Source organism: Chamaea fasciata, unplaced genomic scaffold, assembly GCF_029207755.1.
Source record: "Chamaea fasciata isolate MVZ Bird 193981 ecotype frontalis unplaced genomic scaffold, bChaFas1.0.hap1 SCAF_1, whole genome shotgun sequence".
Lineage (NCBI taxonomy): Eukaryota > Metazoa > Chordata > Aves > Passeriformes > Sylviidae > Chamaea > Chamaea fasciata.
The window spans coordinates 72,759,502-72,780,729 of NW_027094086.1; the positions used below are offsets into that span (position 1 = coordinate 72,759,502).

At 39.4% G+C, this 21,228-nt stretch overlaps 1 protein-coding gene across 5 annotated transcripts in view; it reads right to left on the reverse strand.

Moving 5' to 3' along the window:
- Nucleotides 1-19,309: 19,309 nt before the first annotated feature.
- Nucleotides 19,310-21,228, reverse strand: part of CTNND2 (catenin delta 2) — a 640,488-nt gene continuing 638,569 nt past the window's right edge. For all 5 annotated transcript variants that reach the window (XM_066186189.1, XM_066186180.1, XM_066186212.1 and 2 more), the window contains one exon: nucleotides 19,310-20,499. In XM_066186189.1, the coding sequence (XP_066042286.1) occupies nucleotides 20,239-20,499 (261 nt within the window). In that variant the 3' untranslated portion in view covers nucleotides 19,310-20,238. The remainder of the gene's footprint in view (nucleotides 20,500-21,228) is intronic.

Consider the following 21,228-nt stretch of genomic DNA (forward strand, 5'->3'; position numbering starts at 1 on the left):
CTGTAAAGGCCTAGTGAAGTTTCTTTGATAAAGTTCTCAGGCAGCATATTGTGAACTTCTCTGCAGTGATTCATTCCAGAGTTATTTTCCAGTTTACAGTTTCTCTGATTGTTTGAGTAGAATAAAACCTGGGAACAGAATAAAAATAAAGGGACAGTAAAACTTTTCCACCTTGGATTATATTTAGTGTTTGGAAAATTGAGAAATTTATCATGCAGCTAGAATGTCGTGTTTCAATTTTCATAATTGCTCTGTATGAGATATTTCTAAAATAGAACATTTTGGGTGCAAACCAACTGCATTACTGTTACGATGTTATTTTTTATCTTTTGCCCACTTCATTGGCTGTTTGGTAAAAGGAAAAATCACTAAGCCTTGTGTCCATGTTCATTGCCATACTCTGAAGATAAAAAAGGGGAAATAAGCACGGTTTTAGTAATTGCTTATCTTGATTTGCCTTTTACTTGGGTTTACAGAGCACATTGCTTAAATCCCTGTTCAGTATCCCACTTTATTTTTTAAGCAGGTGGCAACTGGTACTCAAAGTATGCAGTAGGTCTGGAAATAGCAATCAGACATCTGCTGTGTGTGGAGATGAAGGGGGGATGTGTGTCTGTATATACACAAATACCTAAATGTACACATACACGTATAAAAATGTGCATTCATATATGCATGGATCTGTGTACACATGCGTGCATAAGCAAATATGCACTCATAATCTAGATTTTCAGAATAAACCCCAAAATTAATCAGCTTAGGAGTTTTTCTCTGATTTCACTGCTAGTATTTCCATACGGGGTTTTATGTTTTGAAAATAAACAAGTATTTTCCTGTCTGAACCTCCTCCACTGACATTATCTTCCCAGACAACACAATTTCTCTTCTTTATTTTCCATTTCATGTTCTTTCTCAAAGAACCCCATCTGACTCCTTCTCCAAAATCACAGGGCTCTGACATCTGTCTTCTCTTAACTGATTTTTTTTTCTTTTTGAAATACAGCATTCCTGGCAGCCCAACACCCTGTACTGTAGCTGCATTGTAGTTTTAAATTCTTCTCCACCCTCCACACTCATTAGTCACATTCTCTTCCCCATGGTGGATGTCTCTTTGTTTATCTTGCTCACTGTGATGAATTTACCCAGTGCTGGTTAACGATGTACTCACAGAGTCAATTCATAAAACTAAGTTAGGTATTTATTAAGAGCAGTGATGGAGAGGTGCAATTGCACCTGCCTTTTAGCAATGTGTACACAGACTTCAAATCATGCCTTCCTCAGGCTTGGGCTCACCAATTCCCATGCAGCCTAGTAGTTGATTTGAAAAATAGCTTGTAATGGCTTGGGTTTCTCAGTTATTCCACTATCAGTTTATCACTGTCATATCTGTATGGCACTACTATAAAGCCGCCTGTGAAGTGATGTCTATTCCATGTTTCGTACTGGGGCAGCTGGCCTGGAGACAGCATCTCAAAAGCATTATATTGACCTGTGCAACTGTAATGGTGTTTGCAAGATAATCTAGTTAATTAGCTCTTCTAGAAATCCCATGCTCCTCCTTCCAATAAAGTAAAATGTCTTGGAGGCAACTCTTTCATCTGCTTTCCAACAGAACCAGTGAACATTTGGGCAATATTTTATGTTTTGTTGTATGTGTATGAAATGTGTCCTGGAGGAATTGATTGTAAAATATGAGGGAAAACTTGCCTGAAACAGTGGCCTCCCACTTACTTCATGACAGGTACAAGTTAACAAGCAAAAATACAACTGCTCTCCTGAACTTAATTTAGTCAGCAGTATTTGAGTTCATGCATGGAGCAATTAGCAATATCTAAACTCTTCCCTTCACCAAAGAGAAAAGGAAAAAACCCATCTATTTGAAGTAGTCTGAGACAATTCACTAAGGGTAGGAAGTGAGTGACTCCTCCCAACTGTCCCACATGATTGTACCAAAAGAGAGAGCAAACTGGCAGCTTTCTCAGATGGATCTTTCAGTTAAAAATCATGTAAGCTTTTTTTCTGAAAAAGAAATTATCTTTTACACAGTAGTTAATTCTTCAAAGTGTATGTTCAGAGCGGTTACTAAAATCTATTTCTGTGCAAATGATGTGAGACTTTTGCAAAATGATGAAAAAATATTTAATTACAAAAGAAATCTGAGAACTCTGTCTTTTCACAATTATATCAGAGCCTCCAGAACTTCATTTACTTAATTACTGTCAAGAAATGTTTGAACGGTTTTGAATGTAGGGTAGAAACTAGAGATGATAGTTTCCCTGTTTTGCATGTGATACCTTGCAATAACCAGGAATTTTAATTACGGAGAATAAATGAACAAGAGAAACTGAGGCTGTCTTTTGTCAAGCAAGGTCATTTTCAGGTGTGCCCTGCCTCCTACCTCTTCTTATTGCTCCCATCAGAGGTTGTTCAGAAACTGATGGTGGGTTTCCTCTGCCTTTATGTGGTTCTTGTTTGGAAGGGACACCAGGATGTCGAAGCATCTTCCTGCTGTGAAACAAGAATGTGACCCAGGCCAGCAGGACTGGGGCATAGCCGAGGGTTTGTAGGTTGTATTAAGTGCTGTGTCCATTATTTTCTTGTTCTAGAATTGATCTTTCAAATCTTTATGGTCCAAATTTCAATCTGTGATATTATCATGAATATGTAGATAACATGCTTTAAGATCAGATTGTATTGGTTCATTACCAATATCAGAATTGTGCTAAGCCAGATGCTGAAATACGTACTCATGCACCAAATATGCCTACACACACATACACACAAACCATGAATATATATAATATATATGAATGGCAATGCTTTAATAGCATTCTTACAACATTTTGTTAATTTTATTTTCACTTTATCTCTAAATGCCAGCTTTAACTTTTGATTTCAATATTTTGGTTTTTCTTATTTCAAAAAAACCTGCAAATTTGTTGTAATGTTAACAGAGTTGGGTTTGGGTGTTAGATTTCTTTCTGCCTTTTTTTTTTTTTCCTTTAGAAAATAACTTTTGCCTTGAAAGTGAGGTTATTATTTATAGATTCCAAGCCAGGTGCTATAAATAGATATCAAGATGATGATATAAAATGGAAATAAAAATTGAGAGACCAGAAACTGTTCTCAGAGACCTAGAACTAAATCTTTTAAATATTTCAAGATATATTTTTTGAGTCATAGTAAAGAAGGTTATATGCTTCTATGTTGGTTTTATGGTCAAGTTCAGGACTGACTTTATGAGGAACCTGACTAATTTTTTTGAAATGTAATCCCCTAATAATGAAAAGTCAGTATTTATGATGTTTGTGGGTTTTTTTATACAAAAAAAAATTAGGTTTTAAACATCATTATTTCTTAAGAAGCTCTGAAACGATTGTTGCCCAGTCAGGAGTGAAGGTGGCAATGAACCCTCCAGCTGCACAACAGACCAGACCACAACAACCCCTCTGCTGAGGCAGAGGTCCTTTAATGGAATTTATTGAGTGGTGCTAATTACACAATACTTACCCAGATCTTACCAGGAAACAACCATCTTTGAGTGACTGGGGAGAATCAGTTTCCTACCCTGCAAGTTCCTTTTGGCTTTGATTCAGGTGGCTGACAGCAGCTTCTGGTGGAAAAGTCTGCAGACCCATACCTAGAGCTGAGCAAAGTCATTTCTATAATACATAGAAAACAACTGACCCTAACTAAATGAGTCTCACAAATTGTGAATAATTTGGAGCAAAATATTTTCTTGAGCTCAGTATAATACCAAATCCCATCGTGTGGTCAAATATGTGAGAAGTTAAAAATTTCAGACAAGTAGTACTTGTGCCAAGAGGATGTTATCTGTTGTCAATATAATATACATCAGATGTCAGAGAAGGGTCTGCTTGGTGAGCCTGGAAACTATAAAAGTCTCAACAGAGAAATTACAAGCTGCTTTATGGAACCATGTCCAATATTACAACTAAGGTAACATAGGAGCAACAGAGGAAACCCCCACTACATCAATATGCACTCAGCTGAGCCGTGGTGCCCTGAATTGTTCCAGGTTGGATTTTCATTGTTGTCTCATCTCCTGCTCATTCTCATGCTCGTGCTCGTGCTTGCTGTTAGTCAGAACAACATTACAAAACAGGATTGTCATACAGAAGTTTTTCAGGTCTTAAATATAATGTCTGACATTTGGGCTCCAGGGAGTGTACAAATTCAGATCAACTTAAGGGACATTAAAATAGTTTTAAGCAGAAATTCCACTGATTTACCTGGAAGTGACAGAGGAAATTGAGGGCCCTGCTCACCCTCAGGGCACGGAGGCACATTTTGCACTTCAAAACCCAAATGGGAAGTTAGGACCCTGATCTTGGAAATAGTGCACAGTCCTGTGCAGCTTAACACCTACAAATGGTCTTGTAGAACCTTGGGTCTTTTCATGAAGGCAGTGGTACTCATGTGCAGAAATATCTGCTGCATCAAGCCGGAATGATAAGTGGCAGTCCCAGATGTGGGAATTACCAGTAGGTAATTCCCATTTCTCAGGCCTAGTTCTAACCTCCAGAAGACTTCAAATGAGAAGGCCTGCTGTCCTAATTGCACAGTGAACTGTGATCTTAAATATTGCAAAATTGTTTAAATAATAATAAAAATTAAAATAAAAATAAATTTACACAGCTCCCCCCCTGCCCCTGAAATCCATTTTATTTTTTTCCTCACTGACACTGAAAAATGTTGAATTTTTACGTTTTATCACACTCCCTCTCTTTCAGAGAATAATATGTGTTTTAAAATTAGGAAGACTTGGACAGCACTTTTTTTGCTGACTAAAACTGGAAAAGGTCAGTTTTGGCTTGGGTTCTTGAAAATTTAAGCTCTTGTCCATTTCTATTGTTGTTATTGTTAAAATACTTTAAGTATACATACAAAATCTCCTAAAGGTGAAACAAACATCTGGTACAGGAACCTCCATGCCAACATTTAGCCTCATGGCAATGCAAATTTTAGGCCAAATTTCAACTCAAAATGAAAAGGCAGAGGGACAGCAGGGATTCAGGACCTGTCAGGTTATGCTTACCTGTCAGTTTTCTTTCTATCATCTGCCAACTAATTAAAGTAATCTTGTCCAAAAATTAAATTAACACTCAAGTGACATGACAGAGCTTTAGATGTTCTGGTTAGAGGTTATCCCATTTCTCTCTTCTTGGCTGCAAAGAGCTGTTGCACACAGCTTTCTGCTGCCCCACTGATATTATTTTCCATTGCACCACTGAGATATTGCAGAGATGATTAATCTTTCTTCTTCAGAAAGCCAGCTTCTTTTTCTCTCTGCTTCCTTGTTGAATTTTATGCACAGCAGCCAGACAGAACAAGGGTTGCACAGTGGAAGGATTTTGGGCTGTAGAAACCACAACATTAAGAGTGAGGATACAGTGCCCATTTTTTACGGCATTACTACAAACACTCTGCAGCCCATCAGCTGCTTGGTAGAGTACGTGTTTTATGAAAGAGGGTCAGGGAGAAATTTTTCAAAAGGAACTCATGCTTTCTAATGAGATCTTCTGGAAAAAAATCTGTTAATGAAAATTATGTCTGAAGCTTTAAAGTGCTGAGCATTTTATAATTTTTTTAAAATTCTTGTTAAGTTTACCTGAATGCTTTGCATTACCTTGATTCTTCATCCATGTAATAGTGCTTTGCCTCTTACAGACATTGGGGCAAAGGAATTCATTTTTGTCTAGAACACCATCACAACCTGAGGAAAATCACTGAAACAAACCCATTGGGTGGGAAAGAAGGCATCCTACTGCATACACCTAATCCCCATTTTCCAGCTCTGACATCTGTGATCTGCTAAATTCAATCAACATAAGTGGGGCAGAGTTGGAACTAGAGGTAGGTTTTCTTCAGAAAGCCCCCAGTGCCGATATCAGAGCTGAGTTGGATAATAAAGTAGATTGTTTATGAAAACTCAAGTAGAAGAGCCTGTTGAGTTGAAAAGATTGAAACAATCACTTGAATTTAGTGAAAATATGACAAGGAAAAAAGGAAGATGAAGTAGCAGTGCCAGCTAAAAGTAGAGTTATCAGGGAATTTGATACCTCTCCAGGGAGGGGAAAGACTCAAGACATAGGAAAAAAATTGCAATCTCATTGAGTCAGGAGAACAAATTATAAAGGATACAAACATGCTTATGTAAGAGGTAAATAAGGTATATTGGAAATGAATGCTGAATTAATTAGCAATGCTTGGAGGGATTATTTTGCAAGAGTATCACATGAAGAGAATGCAAGAGAGGAATTAAATCATACAAATCCAGCTGGGATGAGATAGGCTGTATTCAGAAAGAGCAAGTCATAAAAACAGGTAAGAATATCAAAGTGAAGCAAGTATCTTGATGAAGTGCCAGTACATTTGCTGAGGTGACTTGTTATGGAAGAGACATTTGATTGCTTTCCTAGGTCTAAGAAAGTACTAAACCAATGCTGTAAAAGCGTTGCAGAATATCCATTTAAATGTGGAGAAGTGGTAAGCTCAGCACAAATTATTCAAGTGATTTGGTGCTGCAGAATATGAAGCCTTGGCATAGATTACTGGAAGCATCTGTAGAGAGACTGAAATTTAGATGTGTTAGACAGTTTCATGACAGGAGAGAGTGGAAAACTTGCTGTATTTATTTTCTTGAAAATGCAGAGAAAAAAAAGACAGCTACTGTAATGGTTCTTGTAGAAATGGAAAAAGTACATGTTGTGGAATGAGAACAAGCAAGCTTGTTTGGAGAACATTGTATGTGCCACCTTCTCAAGAAAGGGTGCTCAAAAGAGAGAAAATATGAAGAGGACTACCACAGAATATGCTATATCACATAATGAGATGCAAAAGCTTGTGATGGCATATCAGCTAAATGTTAACTATGGGAACACTTTCTTACTTAGGCACGAGTTAGGGTGGCTGTTGGCAAGACTGAAGCCTTGACAGGAAGTGAAAGGCATTCTCCACAAATGACAGCAAAGCACAAGGCCTTAGAGGATGCAGTTCTAATACCTCTTTCTGATCACTTTTTCAGTGCACCTTAGCTCTGTGGTGTAAGTGTCACTCAGACTGGCTCTATTCTTTAAAGATTGTGTAGAAAATCAGTGTGCTTTAATTTCTGGAAATTATGCCATATAGTTGATTAAATGCTTGACTGCTCCGTGAAAGGGAAAAAAAAAGACATAAAAAATTTTAGTTCAGGTCCAGACAAGAAGGGAGATTAAAAAGAAAGAGGCAGAACTTTGTCTGGGTTGTACATATGCATCTCAGGACTGTATTAGTAGGACAGTCCTGAAATAACAGGCAAAGAGACAATTGAGAGAGTGGCCAGAGATTTCACATTTAGGCAGGATTTAGAAGCAAGGAAATGTTTAAGATATAGTTGGTTACAGACATGGTAAAGGATAATGCAAATGCTGCTAACTTTAACCAAGGAGAATTGTACCACAGAAGAACAGTTGGGATTTCTGCCTCTTTTCTAAAAATCTGTCATAATCCAAAAATGCTGTACCCTTTGGGAATACAAAACACAGGGGAAATGTATTTGTCATCTAGAACACAGGCAAATAACCTTTATTATAGACATCCTCAGTTTTCTCTTCTTGTCACAGGAAAAATGCAGTCTCCACATATGCAAAGAATATGTCCAGACTGATAGTAGGGTGTTGGTGTCTGGCTCTCCCACCAGCCTTTGGAAGCCTTTGGAAGCCATCAGAAAGTTTTGTTCCAAAAACCTTTGGTGCCCAAGCTTATGATCACACAGATCTAATTATGGCCATCAGTCAGGCTGCATGTTAAATTTTTCCTAAGACAAACATCATACTGGCTATTTTAGCACTTTTATGGCTGGGCAAAAGGGGCTGCAAGCTGGGTTTAAAAGCTGGGCTTTTCAAATCGAGAGTCCACAGTTTTTACCAAATCCCTGATTTGTTCTGCATGCTGCCACCAAATATTGGCTTTGGGATTCTTGTTTGTTTTGGGATGTGGTTTAGTGTGTGGGTAATCCATGCCCTCCCAGCTCTGCTCTACAGATACAGCGTGGTATTCTCATGATGATTTTCTTTTACAGACATCTGTTGGCAGATAAAAGCCTTTGAAGCAGAGCTCTCTCTTCCAGCTGTTAACCCTGTGACTAGCTACCGTCTTGATAGCTCTCTAGTATGTTATATATTATTTTGGATTCTGTAATTATTTTCTTTAACATTAATCTAGCTTACAGTTAGCATCAAAAGCCATGGATTTTGCTCACACTGGTTTTCTGCAAGAAGAAACAATTCTTTAATATGCAAATCAGAGCAGCAAAATTAGATTAATGTAGTCAGCTTGCCCTTGAAGGAAAGAAAGGCTTTCATGGAAGACTCAAGGTTGCAGTTATGTTCCTAAGAGTGATGAAAAAGCTACTTAACCCTTTAGAACAGATAAGGGGAAAATTATTTTCTCATGAAAAAGAAATTATTCTTGTGTAAGATATAAACAAAAAATGGGAGCTAATTAGTGGGAGGGATGAAATGCAGAAACTGAACTGTCATTTTGACAAATGCTGCAGGCTCATCTTTCCTGTTTTATTGGATATAATGGACATTCAATATCTAGTCAACATTTAAAACAACCTGCCCTCACACACACTTCAGGAATCCATCTGGAAAATATCTTAACAAAAGAAGTCTTCTTATGCTAACAGGTGTTAGATTAGGCAAATACAATTTAATTTGGTTACATCACTATAAAAATATTGTGAGCTGTAAGATTTGATGCCTGACATGCAATATGACCATACAGATTCTTCATAGTTTGGTTTGCAAACCCCGGCAAGGAAGATTTTTCTAATGAGTGCAGTTTTCCTTCAGGACTGAAAAGTAATATTGACTTACTGAAATTCATGAAACCCTCTTCAACATGTCCCTGTGCATGTGTTTTTCAGAAAGCACGTATCTTGATAAAAAGCTCAGTTAAAATGTATGTTTGCCTTTATTCAGAACTTCTCTTTCCTCCAGTCTACATCATGTCTGTGAAGTCCAAAACAAGAGATGCTCTCTGCAACATAAAATGTTTATTGACTTTGATTGGATGAGTAAGTGAATTCTGGACCTAAACTTGACTCAGGACAAAAAGCTCTAACCACTCTCTGATGTAAATCCAGTGTTAGGATCTCATTTATGCTTTTATGAAGACCCTTCAGACAGTTTTATAAAGGACAAAACTCCAATGCCTATTGATCTTTATGAATTGATCACACTTCATTCTTGATGCTCCTGAAAGCAATAGAAAGCCAGTTATACATTATTTGATTATCACTGTAAAGCTTTAATGTCTTCAGTGAATTAATAGAAATTGCAGATAAACAGTCTGTTTCCAGAAAAATCAATATAATCCATATTGTTCTACTTAGCTCTATCAACATTAAGGAAATTCAATAATCATGCAAATCAATTATCAAGCACATAAAAAGAACATTCATCATCCTTTCAGGGGACAATAATAACATCATAAAGAACACAGATGAAAACAACAGTATTCGATTTCTTCTATCTACACTGAATTCGGTCTATATTTTAAAGCATCTGTCCTAATCAGAGTCAGCCTCATCAGGCCATAGGAAAAGGATATTTCATTCTGCTTTTAGAAAACTGAGCTCAAGAAGAAAGGTTGGATATAGCAAAATCTCCACCTGATCAAGTACAACATTTTCATTGTCTCGTGGAGATCTCCTTGGCTGTAATTAGCCTTCAACAGACTTCAACAGGACTTCTGTTCCACACGCTACTGAGTCTTTTCCCATCATATTCCAGCAGAAAGGAATGCCACGTGGCATTTTCCTCTCCTGAAAGCTTTTGATGTTTTGATTTGTCCAAAGGAATTTTTCTTTTCCAGCAAAATGAAACAAAACCAGAATCGAGCAGTCCTATGACTTTGACAGCTGAGAACTGACTGAAGCAGTACCTTATTAAAATAATTTTTAAGGTCCTTACCCATAAATTCACAGTCATAAATGTGCTAGGAAAAAGTAACTCCCCTTCTGGTGTTCATGCTGGGACGGACATGGAAAACTACACTGATTTACAGGTCTTGGATACTTGGTGCTACACACCAACAACTTGGCAACACTTCCTGATTTTTGATGTAGTTTTAGCAGAATCTCATCCCTGTTCACACCTAATAAACACATATTCAGACCTAAGCTCATTTTCCTTGCCTATGCTTTCCAGGCTTAAGAAATGTCAGACCAGAACTCCTTCTGCCCAGAGCATCCTCTTTTGATACCCCTGCACCGAGGGGAAAATGCAGCATCTCCTTTACACATCTGCTGCTAACCAGTTAACCTCCAGTTCCTGTTACAGGTTGCTTGGTTTATGGGCACACCCATGCTCTGTAAGTGGTATTAGCTTGGCCTTAAGTGCTGCTCATGTTCTCCTTTCCTCATGCATCACACACTGTTCATGCCTTAATCTGCAACTGTTTAATTGGTAATACTTTATCCCTCCAGTCTTTGGATGAGTATTTTTGCCCATGCTGACTGCTGGCACCACAGAACTGTACAAGGCTAAGCAAAACCTCATCTAAGACATATAAATACTGAGATGGCCAAAGAAAGATGGATAGCTGCTGCTACAAAAGTTTCTAGGATAATGTTTCCATGTACTGCTAAAATGGGTTAAAACCCAGACAAATCCAGAAAAGGTCTGAGGCTTAAAACATTCTGTTATTGTTATAAAGATCAGAATTTACTGTAACTGTACAAATGCATGATTGCCATTAATATAATTTTTGACAGCCTTGCTGACCTTGGCCTGTCTGTGTCCCATTGTCTGAGTTCAGTGAAGTTTTGGTTCCCCCATGGCTCCCCTTAACTCTTGTACCTCTGCCACTGTCCCCATGCGTGGGACAAGCTCTACTGCTGTCCTGCTGTGGCCACTCAAACTGTGCCAGAGGATAAGCTGCTGCAAAACCCTTGGCAATCCCATCTCCTCTGGGGAAGAAAGAGTGGCTGGTGCCTCCTGTCCTGAGCAAAGGCCCTGAACTGCATGTCCAGCAAACCCCGTGTCCAGCAAACTGCGTGTCCAGCTTAACAGGCAGCTGTGCAAGGACCTGGCAGACCCATTGCACCGCTGTCTCTTCTGCAGGCATGTGGCCTTTCATCCCTTTCTGTGACCAGGGGACCTCTTTTTTCAGGGGACACTTTTAACCATCTCAGGATCTTTGCCTTGCAAGTCTCCTCCATTACATTCAACTGCTTTGACTTTGTTGAGCCTCAGTTCACTTCCCAGTGGCACTATTTCATATCCTGTTTATTGAACCAGGTACAGGAACCAGGCAAGTCTGCAAGGATGTGAGTGGCAGTAAGGGGAGCAAGGGGTACATTAAAGGAGGTTGTTAGTAAAACACTAGCTTCAGCACCCTTAGAGGTGCTGAGGGGAAGAAAATTAGGCTGAAAGCTTTTCTGCATGCAGTAAGCCGAATTTCTCCCTTTGCCATGGTGCACCCTTTGCCATTGGAGTACCCACATCAAAAAAAAAAGAAAGACCAATGGGGCCATTAGACAGCTTTAGATGCTCCTAGTCCCATGGAGCGATTTATTTCAAATAGGCTGGGGCAGTGACATCCCCTTTCTGCCCCTCTAGCCCTGTGTGGGGTGGACAAAGGTCTTGGAGCAAGAATCAGGAGTTCAGTTGTGACAAAATGAGAAGCTGCTGATTTGCTTCCCAAGAACCTACTGCTTTGCTGAGATTTCAGGAAAATATTGTTGGCCTTTTGGGGGAGTTCCAACAGTGCCTTGACAGATGGTCTTATGAGAGACAGTAAGTGCCACAGCAAGACACAGAGTAAATCCCTGGAAGTAAAAGAGTCCCAGTTTTTCTGGGATAATTCATGATCTCTGGACATGGTATTGGGAATGCAATAAAAAACTACAGAGTTTATTTCCCACTTTTTACATCCCTCAGTCTCCAGCAGGTCAGGCTTAGTTGTGACTGAAGTTGTTCTGGTTTGTAAAACTAGTTTTATTTTAAATATCTAAGTTAATACAGCAGCATTAATATATTAACATAATACTTAAACTCTGGCATGTCAGAGACAAGATGAATGACAGCCATCATGTGTCACTTTATGAAGCAGCTCCACAATCTTCCTGTCTTTTAACATCTCTTTAACCTTAGCTTTGCTGATTTGAACAGTCATTAATTAACTATGTATACTATACACAGCTGATAGACCTGGAATTTCACAGTCTATTAGCGTACATAATTTCCATTTACATCACAGTGTTGTTAAACCAAACCATTATCTTAAACTACACATATACATCAAATTTTAGGAAATCAAACCAACTTGTCTCCAGCTGTATATTTTCCAATTACATTTTTTACCATCACTTTTCTTCTTTTGCTTGTTCAAAACATATTCCATTGATGGTTTTATCAAAAATGTTATTGCCCTAAACTGTATTAATGAAGAAAAAAAAAAAGAGAGGAAAAAACCACAAAAAAAGAACAAAAAAGAACAAAAAAAAAAAAAAGAAAAAAAAAAAAAAGAAAAAAAAAAAAAGAAAAAAAAAAAAAAAAGAAGCCCAAACCCCTAAACTAAAGACCTTAGCTGTGGGAAGGATAGCTCCCACTTTACTATGTAAATAACTGTAGTGTCAAATCTCCTTGTGTCTGGTTTCTAACTGTACATTCCCCTCTTGATAACTTGGAAGCCTCTACAGATGTCCATATGCCGGCAGAGAGTTTTCTCCTGGGTGGGGACTGTGGAGTAACCCGTGATCCGTGCGTCCCCACTCGGGCAGTCTGCATCTGCCTGCCCAAACATCCTCCTGCTGTGTGCCCGGCCAGAGCCTCACTCAGGGCTGGGAGCTGTGCCCATGGTTTAAAACCACACATATTTAAACATCCTTTTATTTTGCTCAGAACATATTATCTAGTAACTGAGATTTTTTTTTTCTTTTTTTTTTTTTCCCCCCACTATGTTACAGATAAACTGTGACTGCAAGAGCAGAACAAGCTGTTGACACGCAAGCATTCGCTCTGCACCTGCATTTTGGTAATCACAACAGATGGTAACAACTGCTGCGTTATTACAAAGAAACCGAAGAGAAAAAAACAAACCCAAAAGGTAAGCTCTTACAAACCATTCTAAGTAAAGGCAGATAGTGATGGGACAAGTGGAGTGGGTATTAAACTAAAAGATGGGAGATTTAGATTAGGTGTTAGGAAAAAATTCTTCACTGTCAGGGTGGTGAGACACTGGAACAGGTTGCCGAGAGAAGTTGTGGATGTTGCATCCCTGGAAGTTCTTAAGGCCAGGCTGGAAGGGGCTCTGAGAAACCTGGTCTAGTGGAAGGTGTCCCTGCCCACGAGGGGGAATTCGGACTAAATCATCTTTAAGGTCCTTCTACCATTCCGTGATTCCATGAAGAGTTGCATTGCTACAAAAATGACCAGAAGAAAAAAAAACCAAAAACAAACAGGCCACCTCTTAAACCATTCTAACTGAAAGTAACTCAAAAATCTGGATAGGAAGGTCCCTGGCTGAGCTGCAGGAGCAGAGTAAGGCAGCGGTGGCTGGTCAGCTCTGAGTCTCTTGAAGCTGCAGCACCCTCAGCACACTCTGGCCAGCACCAGCTCCCTGGCCCCAGCACTTGTGCCCTGCCGAGGTCTAAGATGCTTCTGCCCAGTTTTGCCCACTGTGCCCGCCCTTGACCCCCACATCCTCCTGCCCGTGGTGCTCCCACAGGCTGTGGGCTGCCCCACACAGTGCCACAGCTTGTGCCACTCAGCCCTGTGGCAGAGGGCAGCCCACAGGCAGCCTCTCTTTTCCGAGCAGCTTTTGCACAGCTCACTCTTTTCACTCGTGACTGAGTGCTGGTGTGTCTGTAACAGGAGGCTGACACTCTCTTTTTGCCATGATGACAAGCCTGCAGTGGTAGCCAGGGTATTGCAAGTGGTGGCTGTCACATTTGGCAATGCAGCTGCTATTTGGCATATTTTGATTTGCTTAATGCTGCCAGAGCACTACAGTGGGTGGTGCTCTTGCCCATATCCACAGACCTTAGGCAGAAACAAAAGCATCACAATGTATTGTTCAAATATTGCATATAGTGCAAATTCTCCTCCCTTCTTGCCACCCCAATAAAGAAGTCAAACCCAGGGCAACTTAAGGAAAAGGTTGAGAGGTTTTGGGGTGGTGTTTTTTTTTGTTTTTGGTGTTGTTTTTCTGAGGGAAAGAGTAGAACTTTTCAAAACGGACTTGTATTTGCTATAGAAGATGTTAGGCTTCAAATGGTGGTAGAGACTTTTTTCTCCCTCTCTCCCTTGTTGACAGAGGTAATAATTGATTGTGTCCGCACACAGTAACCTGAATTCTTTGCCACAGATTTTCTCGTCAGACTCAATGTTATTAAACAAGTTACTGTCTTGATGTTTAGTTATCAACATTTTCTGCCTATATAACATCAATGTAAAATAAATAAACTATGTAAAAATCACCCCTCATAGCCAGAGTTACTATTTTAATTGAATTGGAATTTTATTCGAAAAATAATGAATCAGCAAACCACTGCTATTTTGCTTTCCTAGGTTTAGTGGCAAGTTTCAGATTTTGCCTGCTTGGAAAAGAAAGGTACTTCAGCATCTGAAACTCCTCATCCAACTATTGAAATTAACTGCAACTATCAGTCACTGTGAGTACTTTTTATCTATGTCAGTCTGTGAAAGCAGCGAAAGTAAAGGTGTAGAGAGGGAAAAGGCTCTAGAATAAATTCTGACAGACAGGTACTAGCAAATAACTTTTTCCTCCTGTTAACTATTAGAAGGTTGCAGCCTTTGATATTCTGGCAAGAGTGACCTTGCTGTGCACATCCTTTGGGAAGGTTGTATCATTCCTTCACCTGTTGTCACTTGGGCCTGGTGAAGCTGATGGAAATCTTTCCAGGGACTTCCACAGGCTTTGAAATTGGGTACAAGCTAAACACCTCCAGGCTGCAAGAGTTTAGCATGTGCTTTCTTCTGGCAAAGCAATACCAATGCTCACAGAGGAAGGAAAATGCTTTAAAATTTGCATTAAAAACACTAAAGCAAGTTTGATTAATATTTAGGTTCAATAACGACGAATAGGCATGGTGTCCTGCTAGAGCACTGCACCTGACTAGCACCAGTACCCATGCAGGTGCTTTGCTGGACTTGCAGAGGACTGTGGTGTGCTGCTCTTTTGACTGATGTGTGCCAGCTGAGATGGTGCAAAACCCAGGGGGAGCATAGGGAAGGAAGAAGTAGAAATGTTTGTGTTATGTGGAGCTATTTGGTTTGACCCTCAGAAGAGTAGAGCATGAGTTATAAGCAACTGCTCCTAACACAGGTTGTCAAAAGGTGTGCGACAGCCAGTACAGCTCTTCTCACTTGCCTTTTAGAACAGCCTGGAAGGTGAGGATGCTCCTCTCCTAAAAGATATCGACCACAGGCTTCAGCCCCCTTGCCTAGGGATGAAACTGAAACCTTTTCCTTTCAGCCTAAATGTCTGAAACTGGCTTTAGGCCACTATTTAGAAACTGTCTAGTCCCTGGGAAAGAGCCAGGACTGCACAGTTCTTCGGCAGATGTTGGCGCCCATCTGTCCTCCAGGGAAAAGGCTGGACTTCAAATTAGAGAGTGGCTGCAGCTGCTCAACAAGCTCAGCCCTGGCCCTGGCAGCTGTCAGACACACACCTGTTCCACGTATTTTCCAGATGAGAGAAAAGGGCCTTTGTAAGCTGGGCCCTTGATAGGATTGCCCCCATGTGCACCATGTCCATGTGTCTGCTAGGGGGAACGTCACTCTGCCAATGAGGATGGTGGGGCAAGGGGCAGGTTTTCAAAAAGTGGCCTCTGTTTTAGCTGATGTTGTTCTGACTGAGTCTGAAAGGCTTGGACCTAATGTTTTTTCTCAAGAATCATTCCTCTCCCCTCTCTTTCACAGCAGTAAGCAGTCTCTGCCCAGAGGCCCAGCATCTGCTGGCTGAAGCTGGAAGTGCCCAGTGGTGACCTGCGACTTCTCTCTGTTGCTCCCTCCCACTTTTCTAGCATGAAGAATTGCGTGCATCACACTGCTAGTATTAAATGTTCATTACATTGACTTCATGGAAATATTTGAAGATCTTGCTGTATAAAATCTCTTGATGGTAGTAATTATGGGTGAAGATCTGCCTTCATGCACAAGCTCTGAGTATTTTTTTAGGCCCTTCTGTTTCCTCCCCCTGGTTCAGGATTGCTGTCTCCATTTCTCCCACTCATGATACAAGCAATAACTCTAAACTCAGGGCTCTTTCTGTCTGCTGGCAGGAGAGGATGAGTAACAGTGAGAGAGATGAGAAAGCCTCCCTTGCCATCCACTGGTGTGCACAGCCTGTGCTGTGCCAAGGTACAAAAAAAAAAGGTCAGCATTTCTGATGTGAGTTGCAAGTCTCCTGGCGAGACGCTTCTGCAAGCTCATGGAACCCAGGAAGCAATTATTCCTGAGCCTTTACATGCACTGTGTGCTGGGTCTTCCAGCAATGCACAAGTAAATTAATGTTTTGCTCATTGTTTCTTGGCTGTGGTTGATGTAACCTGTGGCCAAGATCATACATTTTACAGCATGTTCCTATCCAGTGGCACCAGCCTTGAGGTTTTCAGGTTTTTTTCTAGGGTTGCAGATAAACTCTCTCTCCTAGTGGTGGTAACTGAGGCCTTGCAGACATAATTAGGGGTGAACTGGGTGTTCTCAAAAATATCTTTCCCCTTGGCTGGTTGATGTAGAGCGGGTTGTGCTCATCAACCTTGTGGAGACGGAGGGGGCGGTGACTGACTAGAGAGCTGAAAGTTAGGCATCTGCTTAATATTTAAATCACAAGGATCTGTTTGCTGCGTGAAGCTGGGCAGCTTCTATGGAGTCAACTTCTGAGTTTAAACATACTGCACTATGACCAGCGATTCTCCACAATACAGTAGGATTTATTAATAGAAAATACGTCAATATGAGTTTGTCTTTGTACATGTTAGCAACATGTACAGTGAAACACTTTTTTTTTTTCTTCTCAATCTATATTGTTATAGTTCTTTTGTGTTATCTGACATAACCATTTATATTTTGGGCTTAAATATGTTGTCAAAATGTACTTTCAGTGTTAATATACCTTTAAAATCATACTTTATCTTTTAAATATTGAATTCATATCATTTTTTTTCAAATCAATATTGCTCATGTTAGTGCAAATTTGTTAAATCTTGAAATAGGTTAACCATTCCTTCCAGACCATAAACAGCATTTAATAAAACAGTGAGATTTATATAGCTCTACACAGCTGAACAAGATTCTAATACGAAGCTTGTTAAAAAAAAAAAATCCGACATTTTACAGTACATCAATTGCATTTTATACATTTTTTTTGAACAGTTTTGTTTCTTCTCTATTTCTGTGTGTGATCTAGTACAAGTATGAAGGGAACAGCAATAGGTAATGATACTTTCCTCAGTATTAAAAAGAATGCATCATATATATCTTGCTCAGTATGGCAGCAGTGTTGTATTTCCAAACCTGGAAAAGAAGCCAGGTAATTCAACACCTTCTCAAAACCCAGTACAGCAAGAGTGAATCAGTCGGAGCACTTGCCACTACAGAAAAATGGAAACAAACCAACACAAAGTATAGATGAAAGGTATTTTATGCCACGTCATCAATCCAGAATCTCTCACTTGAGCAATGGTCAACACTTGACTCCAAGTAATTGCTAAGAGGAGCTGAAAGAGGGCAATGTGGGCATTTCAGTAGTTTGAAGAATGGAAATATATCCAACTTACAATAATCTCCTATCCTAAGAACTTCAAACAGAATGATGCATCCCCTCGGCCTGTTGGCAAACCTGCACCTGGAGAGCTGCCCCAGCCTGCTGTTTGTCAGGCAGTCAAGAAGAACTTCCAGTTGCGAGTGACATTCTTTATTAAAAAAAAGTTTTTGTACTGAAAATGTGCTTTGTTCAAAAGAGCACTGCAAATGTCACTTATTAAAATCAATGTAATAAATAAAATATAAACAACCTGTGTCCAAAACTATGAATAGTATTTTTATCTACCTCACTATACATCTGGCCCACTGAGCCCCTCCCACCCACCCTTTCTGAAATTTTTTAAAAATTTTTTTGCATGCTATTTTTTTCCCTGTTTACTACAAAGAGCAAAGGTTACATATCGTACACTGGGAAAAGCTGCCAAAAAGATTAAACTATAGTCCTAGATTACCAATAAACCAATTCTACAGCACAATACCCGCCTGCATGAACTACTTGGGCTGCGTCCTATAGAGCAGGTGATGACTTGTGAGAGACTTCTCTCCCTGCACACAGCCAGAAGTGTGCCAGGTGATGTTAAAACTATTACAGTGACTAACCACAGAAATGTTTGCAACCTAAAACAAATTCCTTATTGGCAATTTAAGCAATTTACAACTACTCCATTAGTGGTGGGTCTTATGCTCTGAAAACTGTATGCTGAAAACTGTTTGTTGCCTGAATCACAGAAATGAAGAAATACTTGGGTTTTTTTTTACTTCCAGCATTACAAGAGCTAAGATAATTATGCCAGGTCTTCTGGCCTCCTAGCCTATGTAGCTGTTCTTTTCTTTTAAAATTGAAGAAAAAAAATTCTTTGTCCCTTACATTTTCGAGAATTTCACTTTAAATGCACAGAAATGGTCTTTCTTTTGATATTTGAGGAATGTGTTCTGGGTGTTGGGTTTCATTTTTGGTATGGGTTAAAATAAATGATTGTCCTAATGGTTCAAGAATTGGACCCTTCTGTAGTCTAAAGAGGTTGGAGAGTCCAGATTGAAGTCTGATGGGTCGTAGTTTTTCATTCCCTCAGGGAGATGGCAAACTCTGCCTTCCTTGAGCACTTACTGGTTGGTGGCTGGAAAGCAATGAATTTCCTCAAGAGAAGATCAAAAGATGCTATTTTAAGGGGAATGGCACCTAAGGGTGATGGAGTTGGTGATAAAAAGTCAGCTACCCCTTCTTTTGTGAGCATGTGGCCTACCAATGTTGAATTGCTATCGATGGTTACGGAAGTGAGTAAGAGAAAGCACATACTGGAGTTTCCACTGTTGAAAAAACTGAAAATCAAACAAAAATTGAAGCTGAACAAGGAGAACATTGGATGAAGAGAAGTCTTACGCCACACAAACACACACACTCAAACACACGCACACGGAATACTATGCATACGTGGACACACACAAGTAAGAATGTGTATTTGTATGGTAGGTTCTTGGAAATAGACATTCTTAGCAAATATGGATGACAGATCAATTGTAATTTATTTTCTTTTAACACTGTATCATCATAAAGAAAACTGGTATAAATGAAAAAAATCTATTTCAAATATCTACATCTAAAATTTTAGGCAGTGAAAAAGCACTTCGTTGACAAGGAGTGTGGAATGATGAATGTTAATTGTCAGAAACTGCTGAATGCCTTTTTTTTGAGTTGCCACAAACAAATTCACATATCAGAACAAACAATACTGCTAAATATTCCTTTTTGTTTTTTTGATTTTTTTTTTGATTTTTTTTTGTTAAAACGCACCGGGGAAAAGAAAACAAAAAACTGGAAATTCATACATCTTTCAAAATTTGAAATTGAAGCAATATTTAGAACCATAGATGAAGAAACACTGTGGCATTGGTGTAATATACACAATGCACCTTCTTTTTTTATCTGTAATGTACATCAAATACTTTACAACAATGCATTAACAAAAGGCAAGAAACATCTTGCTGTACAGAGGAAACCCCAAATGCAACTTGAAGCCTAGATTCACAATGAATGAGGATATTAAACAAAGTGTGAGAAGCTGTTCCCCATAAAGTATGTACGCTGCTCAGTAACTTGTGCTTAACTCTTGACCCAGATCCACTGCCATGTTCTTCCTCCTTCCTTCAGCCACGTTCAATATACAGCACTGAACTTCAGACTCTACAGGCCAACAGTAAAGTTGCCCCACACTGTAAAATATATATATGTATATATATATATTTCTTTCTAATTACTCCCAGGTTTAGCTTTCGTATCTTTTAGCCTTCTAAAAAATCTCTTAATTTTTTCCATACTGGTTATCTGTGCCTTCCTATGGAACAGGCTTTAACAAACTAAATTTGCAGGAAAAAAAATGTCTTGTGGTATGCATGCACATGCACAGTTCCTGGAGCTTTTGTATCTGCCCAAGACTCAAACCCAGGAGTCGGGAGAGGCTGGATAGTGGCTTGTTTCATAGTTAAGTTCACTATAGGGACGAGCAGCTGAGTAGAAGTCGACGTAGTTGCCAGTTGACTTTAGTCCCAGGTGCATGTTGTATTCGCTTGCAGGTGGACGATGATGCACTTGGTCCTCAAAGAAGGACTCGTCATAGTTTCTTGTTGAATTCTGAAATGGCTGATATGGTTCATAATCTTTTCTGCTGGGCTCCTGTGGAACTGGCTGTGTTGAAACCTGAAAGACAGCAATATCCACAGCTTGTTAGATACAACTTACTGTAGGCAACAGGACAGAAGGAGTAAATCCCACCTATGTTTCTTGTGCTAAAAATACAAAATTGTGCATTATTTTAACTTGTGCTCAAAGCACTGCTTTAATAGTGAATTAATTCCACAGCTCTGCCTTGTCATTTTATATCTTTACATTTATTTAACAGCATTATTATCAAATATATTTATTATTTAATATTATAGCTGCAAAAGATGCTGGTTTATGTCAAAAGTACCTCATGCAGCATAGTTTATATTTCCCTTTCATAACTACAATCTGTGTGTAACTTGCAGCTGTATAATGCAAATATTGGCGACCAAAACTCAGCCTTGAAGAGTTTGAATGTAATCAATTTACACTCCAAAGATGCTAAACATTTTGCAGCTGCCTTTGACAGAACTGAGATTTAGGGGAAGAAGTGACACCATATCCTTAAAAACCATTTACAGTCTTCAGGGCACTGACGTGAGAACAGTGCCCTGAAATGGGTTCTTCTGCTACTGTTAAGCAGAAGCATCTTCTTAACACCTGCTCAACACAGAATGACGATGTTGCGTTGTCTTGAAGCTGTGAAATGTTTATGATAAGCAGAAAAAAAACCCCTCAAGATGGTCCTCTACCCTAATGTTCCCACAAATCTTTTTTAGATATCCCTAGTGAATCTCTGATTTTATAGTTGGGACTTTATAGAAA